The 11,912-nt window shown below is 41.1% G+C and overlaps 1 protein-coding gene across 1 annotated transcript in view; it reads left to right on the forward strand.

Annotated features, from left to right (window-relative positions):
* The window catches only part of OSER1 (oxidative stress responsive serine-rich 1), a 10,876-nt gene extending 4,038 nt beyond the window's left edge, over positions 1-6,838 (forward strand). Inside the window, exons 2-4 of the mRNA XM_010829126.1 lie at positions 939-1,055; positions 3,913-4,026; positions 6,012-6,838. Coding sequence (XP_010827428.1) covers positions 979-1,055; positions 3,913-4,026; positions 6,012-6,696 — 876 coding nt within the window. The 5' untranslated portion in view covers positions 939-978 and the 3' untranslated portion in view covers positions 6,697-6,838. The remainder of the gene's footprint in view (positions 1-938; positions 1,056-3,912; positions 4,027-6,011) is intronic.
* Positions 6,839-11,912: the final 5,074 nt, after the last annotated feature.

Genomic DNA, 11,912 nt, shown 5'->3' on the forward strand with positions numbered 1-11,912 from the left:
GAGAACTTTGGTTAATCAAGCTAGTTGATTAGGTAGAGATCATTTAAAGGCATATCTGTAGAACAATTTTAGTTTTTTTCCTTTATTTCCTGTCTCTTCAGCTACCTTTAAGATTTTGAGTTACAAGTGTAGTTCATCTATTTTTGTGAGAGAGCATTAGAAGCTAAAGAAAGCAAAGGTATCAACCTTATAGATAGTGTGTGGAGTAGTCAGTATCATTGAAACAAGTTTGTAATCCTGCCTTGACAGTGGTAACAACTTGATATCTATCTGTATGATTATTAGGATGAGTATAAATACTCATATCTGCGTCAGGATTGCTTTAGAGAAATGCTGTCATGTGTCATGTAGTTATTCTTACCTGAAATGTTTAGAGTTAGATGAGACAAATACTCAGTAGTGGGTTTTTTTGTTGTTCAAAAATTTTTGTTGAAGTATATATAGTTGATTTATAATATTGTATCAGTTTCAAATACACAGGAAAGTGAATGTTTGCATATACATATATACACTTTTTAAGTAGCATTTTAAAGGTCAGAATTTTGTAGACTAAGCTTTTCCCTTTTATTTCCAATGCAATGATCATCTTTTCTGTAGGTTTCTAGACTTCTACAACTGGAAGGATTTCCCTTCCTGTTAAAAGTATACAGAAACACAGATTTTAGGTAATGTGATCTAATTTCCAAAACTGTGAAACAAGATGTTGTCTTCAAGTATTTGGACAGTTTAAATACCATCATAATAAACACATGTTTTCTGTATCATTTCATTTGTCTCCTCTTAAGAAATAAAACCTGCAGTTTCCTAATCATTGAAACTTCCTTTTAGAAATAGAAGTTTGCACTCTATCCCACTAAGAAGCAATGGTAGTATCAGGAATACAGATTTTAACCTGTTTTCACTTTGCTCATTTAATTTTTCTTTTCTTTTTTTTTTAGTATTAACGGGAACATCCATAATAGTGTAAAAACTTTCACAATGAAATCGGAAGCCAAGGATGGAGAGGAGGAGAGTCTACAAACTGCTTTCAAGAAACTAAGAGTGGATGCATCAGGGTAATTAAATATGAAGTATATTATTGGGGAATTGTTTACTAGATTTAAGTAGACATTTCCTCAGCGGAGCTCTTTCTCTTCTAAAGTTTCTTTTTATTTGTAGGAAGTATAAATGTTAATAGTGTGATATTTTACCAAATTCTGTATAACATTGTTATAAAAGAAACTCTTCTGTTAAATTTTGAGAAGTAGCTGCTCATTTGTATTCCAAGGTTGGGAATTATCCTTAACTTTAGTAGAGTACGGCTTTCCCTGCCCCCTGCCTCTTTTTAATCACACATTAGCAGTCAGTGTCCCATCAGAGAGTTCCTCCTACACCTCTAGGGAATCACAGTATTTTTCACTGAAAGTGAGTTGGTTCAATAGGAATCTCTGCAGACATTGTCAATTTCATGGGCTCTGATCGCTGAGCCTATCACTATGGAAACCTCTATTCATTAGGGTTCTGTCACTGAGATCAATAGTCTTGGACCCTTTGGTCAAACTAATTAGAGCACCTGCAGACCAGCTGCTGTCTGAATGTTAATATTTTCACCCTTTGCAAAATGTTCTATGCAGGACTCTTTTCATCCCCATTCTTTGCCCCAGGCCAGAAGATATCTTAAATTTTAATGGATATAACAATATTTCATTTCATGAACGGAAACCCAACTCAGCAAGGAGCAGTAATGACTGTTAAAATTTATTACTTATTTTACTATGCCCTCAATACTGAAGTACTCTGTACATATCATCTAATCCTCACTACCAACTTAGAAGATAGACAGTACAGAGTATACTGTATAGTTTACAGAGGAGCTACAGATGAATTGTCTTATAAAAGGTCACATTGGTAAGACGTGGTAGAGCCAGAATTTGAACCCAGATAATTTTTCTCCAGAACCTCTGCTCTTAACCATTTTTGTGAAGACAACATGAAGAAACACATTCAGTGCCTGGCGCATAGTAAAATTAAATAGATGTTAGTTGTTACAGCTGCCTGCCTATTGCTAATCCTGTTTTTGACCTACCAAATGAGAAAATTTATACTCATAGATTTGCACAGCAGCTGTTACAGGTGCTGACATTGTTTCCATGATACAGCAAGTAAGTAGCTTCTAGTGATTTTGCCAATATGATCATCTTGCCATTAGAATTGATTAGTACTTGCTATTTTGGGAAGCAGAAACAAAGCAGAGAAACACATAGTTCCAGACTTTAGTCATAGTGTAATTTTCTGTGATTTCTGGTATAGACTATGCAAATCTATGCAATTTTTTAATCAGGAAAATACTTACAAATGCACAGGTATATGTAAATCCCTTAGTGTATAAATTTACTTAACTCTTGATACACAGACTTCTTTCCTGGTATTTTCATTGGAACATAAAATTAAGCTATTTCTGTGCCCCTAAAAATTACTTGGAACATAAAATCTTTTAAAATACTCTGTACAGTTTACGGTCCGATACTGTGTATTTGTAGCCTGCAGTCTACTGTGTGTGAAATTATAAAGAGGAGGAGCAGTGGAGAGCATTTCAGAAAACCAAGTAAGAGTGCAAGGGGTGAGTCATTACTGTGACTAGGCAGAATAAGACTTGTGTAGTGTGTCATGCAGTTCTAGTTGGTTGTTTGGAATTGTTGCTGATTTACAAATGGAACATGTGAGGTAGTGACTCATAGGCTAACCAAGGCTTGCCAAGGAATTCAGCATGATCCTGTTGAACAGGTTTTGGTTCCTAATGGTATTTGTCTTATCAGGATAGAGTCTATATATTTAATTGCAAAACAATATAGTTCTTTTTTTCAGACTATATATATATATGTTTAGCATAATACATGCTTATTTATAAATCATAAAATGGATAAAAAAGTAAAAGTCACACCTTACCATTACCACTGTTAGTATCTAAATCATCTGTAATATCACTGTTTTTACACAGTTGAAATCATAATATATGTACAGGTATTCATCCATGCTGTTTTCCCTTAATATTATAAGCATTCTCCCATGTCATTAAAGTTCTTTGTACTCTTAATTTTTAATAAATTCCTAATATCCCATTGTGTACCAGACACCACTAATTTTATATAGTATAGTATTTTCTGTTATTAGACATTTAGTTATTGCCAGCTTTTAAATTATGTTTCAGTGAGTGAGCATCTTGTTACTTAGTAGACTGTCTCTTTCTATAGGATACTACAGTGCTGCAGCATGTGTAGTAGGAGCCCTGTGTGTGTGTGTATATTGAAAAGGTCCAGAAGAATTTGATGTTAAATGTTAATGTTGATTTCTGGATTGTGAAATTAGAGTTGATTCTTTTCTCTTTTAAATTTTTTCATCTTCTTTACTGAGAACCCACGTTACTTGTGTAGTTTTAAACTGTAGAGATTTAACTGAATAATATTTCAGGTTTATTGGTTGTAAAAATCAGAATATTTTTGTATAAGTTGTATACTATTTGAAAAAGGATTCATTTAGATTGAGTCTCCCAGAGTTAGATTGAGTCTCCTAAAGTTTATCCTCCTGAACTTAGTCTCCACAGCTCTGGTTTGCCCACATAAAGTAAGCGGTCAGTGTCATTAGCATTCTCCCTGGACATACGGCCGATCTGCCCCAGATAAACAGTCTATTTATATCCCGCTGCTGGTTATACTTAAGAATCATTCTTTGGCTTACAGTTTTGCAACTGTGAGCTCTTAGGGATCCTCCAAATTTGGTTTTGAAGAACAGTTTACAGTGAAAGCTGAGCAATTCTTGAGAAAAGCAAACTGAAAAGGCAATAAAGGTATTAACACAAGTCGCATTTGGGTTGGTGAGAGCAGTGTGTTCTTCTTGCGTGGTTTTCTAAGCAGTAAACTCTGTTCTTGTCTTCAGGTCCATAGCATCTCTGTCTGTTGGAGAAGGCGCAAGTGTCAGAGCGTCGGTCAGAGCAGCAGTAGAGGATGCCAAGCCTAAGTCCGCATGTGCGTCTAAAGACAGTTGGCATGGGTAAGAACTTCTCACTGCACATGGTTTTTATCCCAGCACCTTAACGTGGTACTGGATTTTCTTTGCTGAAAATTCAGAAGAGAATGTCTTATGATACAGAACCCAAGATGCACCAATTAAAGAAGAGTCTTTCTTCTCATTGTGAATTTGCTGAGACTTGCTGTCTGGCCTGGTTCGTAGTCAGTTTTTATAAATGTTCTATGTGTGTTTGAGAAGAATGGCTCTCCTCTAATCATTTTTAGGTTTTATAAATGTCCATTAAAGTAAGCTTTTAAATGTCTTATTTATAGGATCTTTTTTCAAATAATTTTGTTGGTGTTGTTAGCTTGGCCTATTAATAATTGAGGGGCTTGTTGAAGTCTCCCCCAGTGGAGTACATTCGTTTATTTTCCCTGTAAGTTCTATATCTTTGCTTTATCGTTTTGAAGCTGTTTTGTTTATAGCCTAGGTTCATGCCAGTTTAGAATGTTTTCTTCCTGATGAATTGAGACTTTTACTGTATTTAGTGACCTTCTTAATCCCCCATAATGGCTTTTGTCTTAAAGTCTGTTTTGTCTGGAGTTAAACTTACATTTATTTTGATTATTGATATATTTGGATTTGTTCTGCTCTTTTATGCTGTTTGTCCGTTTTTTTCATTTTTATTTCTTTTGTTCCCACCTTCCCTGTCCTCCCCATTTGAAAAATTGTTTGAAATGTGTTTGTTTTTCTCCATACCAGTTTTCCTTTCATTGGTTTGGAAATTACGTACTTTGTTTCTCTTAGCCCTCCTCCTCAGAACTGTTTTGCTCCAGTCCCCTCCCAATGGATGGCCTGGTACTTTAGTTCTGTCAATTATTTTTGTCTCACCAGTTCAGTTTTATTTACCCTACTTCATTGTATTTAATTAGAGAGTGTTGGTTTAGATTCATCTCATGTACCCTTCCTTTACTCTCACCATTGTGGCATCAGACCTTCCGTATAGGGTCACTTTCTTCCTAAAGAAGTCTGTTATTTAGTTAAAAAGGCGCAGTGGGGGTGTTTGCTCTCTGTTAGTTGTCCATATAGAATGTTTCTCTGAAAATGTCTTTATTTCATCCTTTTTCTTGAAAGTTATCCCTGCTTTAGTGAACCTGAAATCGTGGTCCTAGGTGGCAGTTGTTTTCTCTTAGCACTTGAAGGTATTGTCTTCTGGCTTCCATGTTGTTGTTGAAAAGCCTACTTTCAGACTTAATTTTTCTTCTTTTGGCAATAATCCATCTAGTCTCTAGCTGGTTTTAAGATGTTCCTGTTGTTTTTGGTTTTCTCCAATTAGTTGTCCTGCTTGTGTGCTTCTTGTGTTTGTATTCTCTTGCATCAGTTCAGAAAATTGCTCGGCCATTATCTCTTTCAAGTTTGCTTGGCAATTTTGAACTTTTTTCTCTTTGCACAATTCTTACTAAATATTTTTTGTAAAAATTACATAATGTGCCTGATAATTCCCAGTATCTGAAAACTTGAGAGTGTCTAAATCTGTTGTTCAGCTGTTTGCAGTGATAGAAATGAATTCTAAATCTGTCATTCTGTTGAACGAGTGATTATTTGTAGCATTAGCTACCCCCCCCCGCCCCGCCCTGCCCCGTGGTGGTACTGAAACTGCCTTGTTCAGAGCATGGAGCCCAGCATTGAGGTTTTTCTAAGTTGTCTGTGCAGGGTGCTTCCCCAAACCACTGGTCAGAGGTTCCTAAGACAAGGGTTGGGACAGGGCAGACAGGTCTTCTGCACCAAATGTTTGGTCTGAGAAACGTGACTTAAAACTACCCTTCACCTCTCCTATAGTAAGGGGGTGTTGGAGTTTTTGAGATGCACAGGCTCGGGCAGCTTGACAATGGAGGTGGGCACACGTCTTTGTGGAGAACTTATTTCCACTCATTCACCAGAGAGGTGGCAATTTCCCAACCATCTTAAAAGATCTCTTTAGAAGAACACTGTATCCCAACATCCTCTTGTGTGTTTTTTCCTCTTAGGTCTACAAGGAAGTCTTCACGAGGAGCAGTGAGAACCCAGCGTCGCCGCCGTTCCAAGTCTCCTGTCCTTCATCCTCCAAAGTTCATACATTGCAGTACAATAGCTTCTTCCAGCAGCCAGCTCAAGCACAAAAGCCAGACTGACTCCCCTGATGGCAGCAGTGGGCTGGGAATTTCAACCCCTAAAGAGTTCAATGCAGGAGAATGCTCATCTTCTCTCGATACTAATCACACAGGGGCGGTTGCTGAGCCTTTGAGAACTTCGGTTCCAAGGCTCCCATCAGAGAGTAAGGAGGAAGATTCCTCTGATGCTCCCCAAGTCTCCCAAGCAAGTCTCCAGGCCAATGATCTCTCTGACTTTCAATCGGTTTCCAAGCTAAACCTGGGCAAGCCATGTGTATGCATAGGCAAGGAGTGCCAGTGTAAGAGGTGGCATGACATGGAGGTATATTCCTTTTCAGGCCTGCAGAATGTCCCCCCCTTGGCCCCAGAACGAAGATCCACACTTGAGGACTACTCTCAGTCGCTTCACACGAGAACTCTGTCTGGCTCTCCCCGTTCCTGTTCTGAGCAGGCTCGTGTCTACGTGGATGACGTGACCATTGAGGACCTGTCGGGCTACATGGAATATTACTTGTATATCCCCAAGAAAATGTCCCACATGGCAGAAATGATGTACACCTGAGAGCAAGAAGCTCCTTACTGTGCTTTAACCAATGAAGGGTTGTCAGAGAGTTAGTTAACAGCAGACCTTGCAGCTACTTTGTGTGAGAAGACATCTCCTTCTGCTCACTGTGCTTGCAATAAAAACTTTTCTTGGCATCTCAGTCAGTTAATCTTCGTTCTTTAAACTTTCTGAGTTCTTACATACCCACCAAGGTGAGCAGATCATTTAGAAATGTCCCTGGGGGTGAACAAACGGTCATTGCTTGACTGGTAGCAGCATGTTTATGGTGAAAGCCTTTGAAAAAACAGTGCATTTTTCAGATGTGTGTTAAGATTTGGGTGCCAAGGAAAATGAAATGTGGTTTTGTAACTGGACTGAACATTTGTCATGCTGTAATTGCCAGCCCAGCGGTATTAGAAGTTACATGACAGGTTTAAACCATCTCTGATTTACCTAAGATTTATTGTGTCTTTAAAGGTTTCCTATGTTATTGTTAAGCCAGAGATCTAAGGTTTAGATTCAATATAAATAAACTGGCTGGCCTGCCCTATATTGTTTGAGAGAATCATTAACCATCACCAAGCAAACCCCTGCTGGTGCTCTTCGCCCTGAGACACATCACATAAGGTTTCTTCCGTGAGAAGCAGCTTGGAGTGGGCTGCTGCTTTGCGGGAGAGGGGTGTGATGTTGGACACTGCCATGTATCTGCTCCATCTCGCATTCTGGTATATATGGCATGTTTCAGTCACTTGCAGTATAGCTCTCATACCTCAGTTTCAAATGTTCTGGATGGATATCTCTTTGTACTGCCCTCCTACCCCAGCAGGCCCCAAAGAGAATTTTATCCATGCCGTGTCCTGTAATTAAAGGCCGACCAGGCCACAGCTCCCTCTAAAGTTTCGAACAAAAGTCTGTCCACAGTTTCCACTGGAGGAAGAACCCTCTCTTTTCTGGGTGGTTCCAAAGTGACATGCTGCCATATAAGGCAAGGGTACTAGTTTGCCATTCTCTTCTCTGATTGAATATATCCAATGAATATACTCCAATGTTCATTGGAAGGACTGATGCTGAAGCTGAAACTCCAATACTTTGGCCACCTGATAACAAAAAACTGACTTATTGGAAAAGACCCTGATGCTGGGAAAGATCAAAGGCAGGAGGAGAGAAGGGGACAACAGAGGTTGAGATGATTGGATGGCATCACCGACTTGATAGACATGAGTTTGAGCAAGCTCCAGGAGTTGGTGATGGGACAGGGAAGCCTGGTGTGCTGGAGTCCACAGGGTTGCAAAGAGTTGGACACGACTGAGCAAGTGAACTGAATCTAGGCCATTAGGGCTTCTGGTTATAAGGGCACCTATGGCCCCTCCCCCCACCCACTCCCCAACACAGCTAGTGTTTTGCTTTACCTTTTTTACTAGAAAGAAGTGGAGTAAATTGAGCTGAACATGTTACTTGAACTAAAATAGTTCTAAGTCTGTTAAGTCTTTTAAGGTTTTAGTTTGCTTTTCAAAGCAGCAGTCCAATTATTAATTCTGTATATTAACAGAACAGTCAAAGGAGAAGGGTGAGTGAGGCCCGTTTTTTATTCAGAGTTGTTAGGAGGAGAGTCATAACTGAAAAGGACCAAGTTCCAATGGCTGAGTAACCTGTTGGAGAAATCCACACTTGGACAAAAACGGGAACTCCAGATTTGCAGGAATGAGGTGTAAGATTTACATCTCAGTCAGAATCTTCCTTTAAACGTGAATCTTGGAAGTCCAAGATCACTCAAACCCAGTTGGGCCAGCTTTAATATGTGTTCCTAATTGGGACAGTTGACCATTTGTGAGTCCAACTTATGGGACCAATGTTTGTTTGTCAGATGCATCCTGGAAAACAGATTCAAATTGTGGTTTGAGGGATTTTTACTCTGATGTTTTGGAAAGTAGCATCCTGATGTGTAACTTCATTGAACATAATCTTCACTGAGTGCTGTCAACACAGTCATGCTATACCAGGTGCTGGGAATAGGACATCATATCCTTGGTGGAGAAAATGCTATGGAGAGGAGGATTAGGAGAGAGCAAGGGCTAGGGCAGTGGGAGGAGTTGCTGTTTCATTTGGGGTGGTCAGAGAAGCTTCCGTGAGGAGGTGACATCTGAGCTGAGACCTGAAGATAACGAGAGTTAGCCATGTGGATATTTGGGGGAAGAGCATTCCTGACAGGATTCCTTGAAGCAGGCGAGGTCACAGAAGCATGGGTGACGGGCAGATCATGGAGACCCTCTTGGGTCGTTTTAAAGGCTTTGGTTTGTGAGGAGACAGGGAGCCTTTGAGGGGGTCTGGAGGACAGGAGAGACATCAGACTTGTCTTTTATAAAGACCACTGGCTGCTCTGTAGACTAAGAGGGGAGCTAGGAAAAGGAAAGGAAGGAGGCAGTCAGGAGGCTACTGCAGTGAATCAGACAATGATTTCAAGTGGCTCAGACCTTGGCAGTGCAGGAGAGAAGACCTATTCTGGAATTATTTTGAAGGTCGAGCTAAAGGGATTTACTGATGGATATAAGTGATGGATATAAGGATATGGACTTCTCAGGGGGTGCTGGTGGTAAAGAGTGAGTGAAAGTCGCTCAGTCATGTCCGACTCTTTGCAACCCCCTTGTCTGTAGCCCGCGAGGCTCCTCTGTCCATGGGGGTTCTCCAGGCAAGAATACTGGAGTGGGTTGCTGTTCCCTTCTCCAGGGGATCTTCCCAACCCAGAATCGAACTCAGGTCTCCCGCATTGCAGGCGGATCCTTTACCATCTGAGCCACCAGGGAAGTTCAGTGGTAAAGAACTCACCTGCCAATGCAGGAGACATAAGAGACATGGGTTTGATCCCTAAGTCAGGAAGATCCCCTGGAGGAGGGCATGGCAACCCATTCCAGTATTCTTGTCTGGAGAATCCCATGGACAGAAGTGCCTGGCAGACTTCAGTCCATAGGGTCTCAAAGAGTCAGACACGACAAGCAATTTAGCATGTGTGCACATAAGGTATGAAAGAAGGATTGAAATTAAGGATGATTCCCAAGGTTTAATACAGTGGGAGTTGGCTGGAGGAGCAGATTTGGGAGGAGACTTTGGGAGTTTGGTTTTGATATCATGTAGAGATGCTGAGTCGGTGGTTGGATATGCAACTGAAGATCAGGGGTGGGACAGGCTGGAGATCCAAAGTTAGGAGCCATCAGGGTGTGGGTGTTACTGAAAACTCTGCTGGCAAAGGAGATCACCTAGAGAGTAAATGTGGATTCTCAGTAAGAGGACCAAGCTCTGGGTCATTTCCAAAGTCTAGAGCTCAGGGCAATGCGGAGGAACCTGCAGAAGACTTGTGTGGGAGCAGCCAATGAGGCAGGACAGAACCGAGAGACAAGCCCTAGGAGTAGAGTGAAAAAGCATCTCAAGAAGGGGGTTGTCAGCTGCCAAATAAGAAGGAAAGATGAGGGCACGTAGTTTGTGAGGGTGCTGGGCACAAAAAGATGAGCTGGAGTGCCAGGCAGGCACTTAGGAGGTATTCTGGCTTCTTTTTTTTTTGGAATGAAGATAATCTTTGCTTCAGACAGCTCATAGGTGGGGGAAGGAGTCAGCGTGTCGGAAGGCATGTAACCCAGCCAGATAACTTGTCTGGGAAGGCGAGGCTTCTTTAACTAAGTCTTCGGTGCTGAGAAGGAACGTGAGACCCGAGTAGATTTCTGTGTGCATTCCTCTCTGTTTTGGATTTTCAGTCCCTTCCTCTCCTCCCTCCCTAGGAAGCAGTCACGCTAGAGAAATTGAGGAGACAAGGGAAGCAAGTGACTGCACCTTCTGACCCAAGAACAACACTGTGGAGTGGGAAAAACCTGCGAAAAAGAGAGAATGGGATAGCTACCTTTTAAAGCAATTTAAAATTCGTTCCAAGTTTAGTATATACGTTTCAAATGTAGAACTTGGTTTTTCTAAGAAAAATCTGTTGTAATGCACATGTGGCCACAAGGGGTCTCCCTTTCCCTGAAACTCACTGGTTTAAAGGGAGAGGCAAAGAAGTGATGGCTGGTCAGGTAAGGCCGGTACCAAATTGACCGAAAAAAATTGACCGAAACTTCTGGCTGTGCTGCACGGCCTGTGGGATCTTAGTTTCCCAACCAGGGATTGATCCCGTGCCCCCTGCGTTGGAAGCGCAGCATCTTAACTACTGGACCGCCAGAGAACGCCTCACTTAAACGGTCAAGAAATCAGTGTCCCTTTGCCAATAATATAATTTATCAGTTTGAAAAGGGGAAAACCACACAGGGTAATGTTGAGTAAATACACATTGGGAAAAGTAAGGAGTGCTTCAGTGTTAAGGTACTTAATATTTAAGGGGTGATTCTTCCCTTAAGCTTCCCTGGTGGCTCAGAGGTTAACGCATCTGCCTGGAATGCGAGAGACCCAGGTTCGATTCCTGGGTCGGGAAGATCCCCTGGAGAAGGAAATGGCAACCCACTTCAGAACTCTTGCTTGGAGAATCCCATGGAGGGAGGAGCCTGGTGCGGTACAGTCCATGGGGTCACAAAGAGTTGGACATGACTGAGCGACTTCACTTTCACTTTCTTCCCTTTGGTAATAATTTTATTAAGCATGATAGTGTGAAAAGCAACTTATTTTTTAAAAATTTATTTTATTTTATTCAAGTATAGTTGATTTACAACAGTGTGTTAATTTCTGCCATATAGCGCAGTGATTCAGTTATATGTACACGTGCATTCTTTTTCATATTCTTTTCCATTATGGTCCATCACAGAATATTGAATATAGTTCCCTATGCCACAGTAGGACCTTGTTGTTTATCCACTCTATATACAATAGTTTGCATCTGCTAATCGCAAACTCCCCCCACATCCCTCCCTCACCCTGCCTGCTGCCTTGACAACGGTGAGTTTATTCTCTACGTCTGTGAGTCTGTTTCTGTTTCATGGATAACTTTATTTTTTGTCATATTTTAGATTCCACACATAAGTGATATCATATGGTATTTGTCTTTCTCTTTCTGACTTACTTCAGTTCAGTTCAGTTCAGTCACTCAGTTGTGTCCGACTCTTTGCAACCCCATAAATTGCAGCATGCCAGGCCTCTCTGTCCATCACCATCTCACGGAGTTCACTCAGACTCAAGTCCATCGAGTCAGTGATGCCATCCAGCCATCTCATCCTCTGTCATCCCCTTCTCCTCCTGCCCCCAACCCCTCCCAGCATCAGAGG

This window comes from Bison bison, unplaced genomic scaffold, assembly GCF_000754665.1.
Source record: "Bison bison bison isolate TAMUID 2011002044 unplaced genomic scaffold, Bison_UMD1.0 scf7180017864500, whole genome shotgun sequence".
NCBI classification, from domain to species: Eukaryota; Metazoa; Chordata; class Mammalia; order Artiodactyla; family Bovidae; genus Bison; species Bison bison.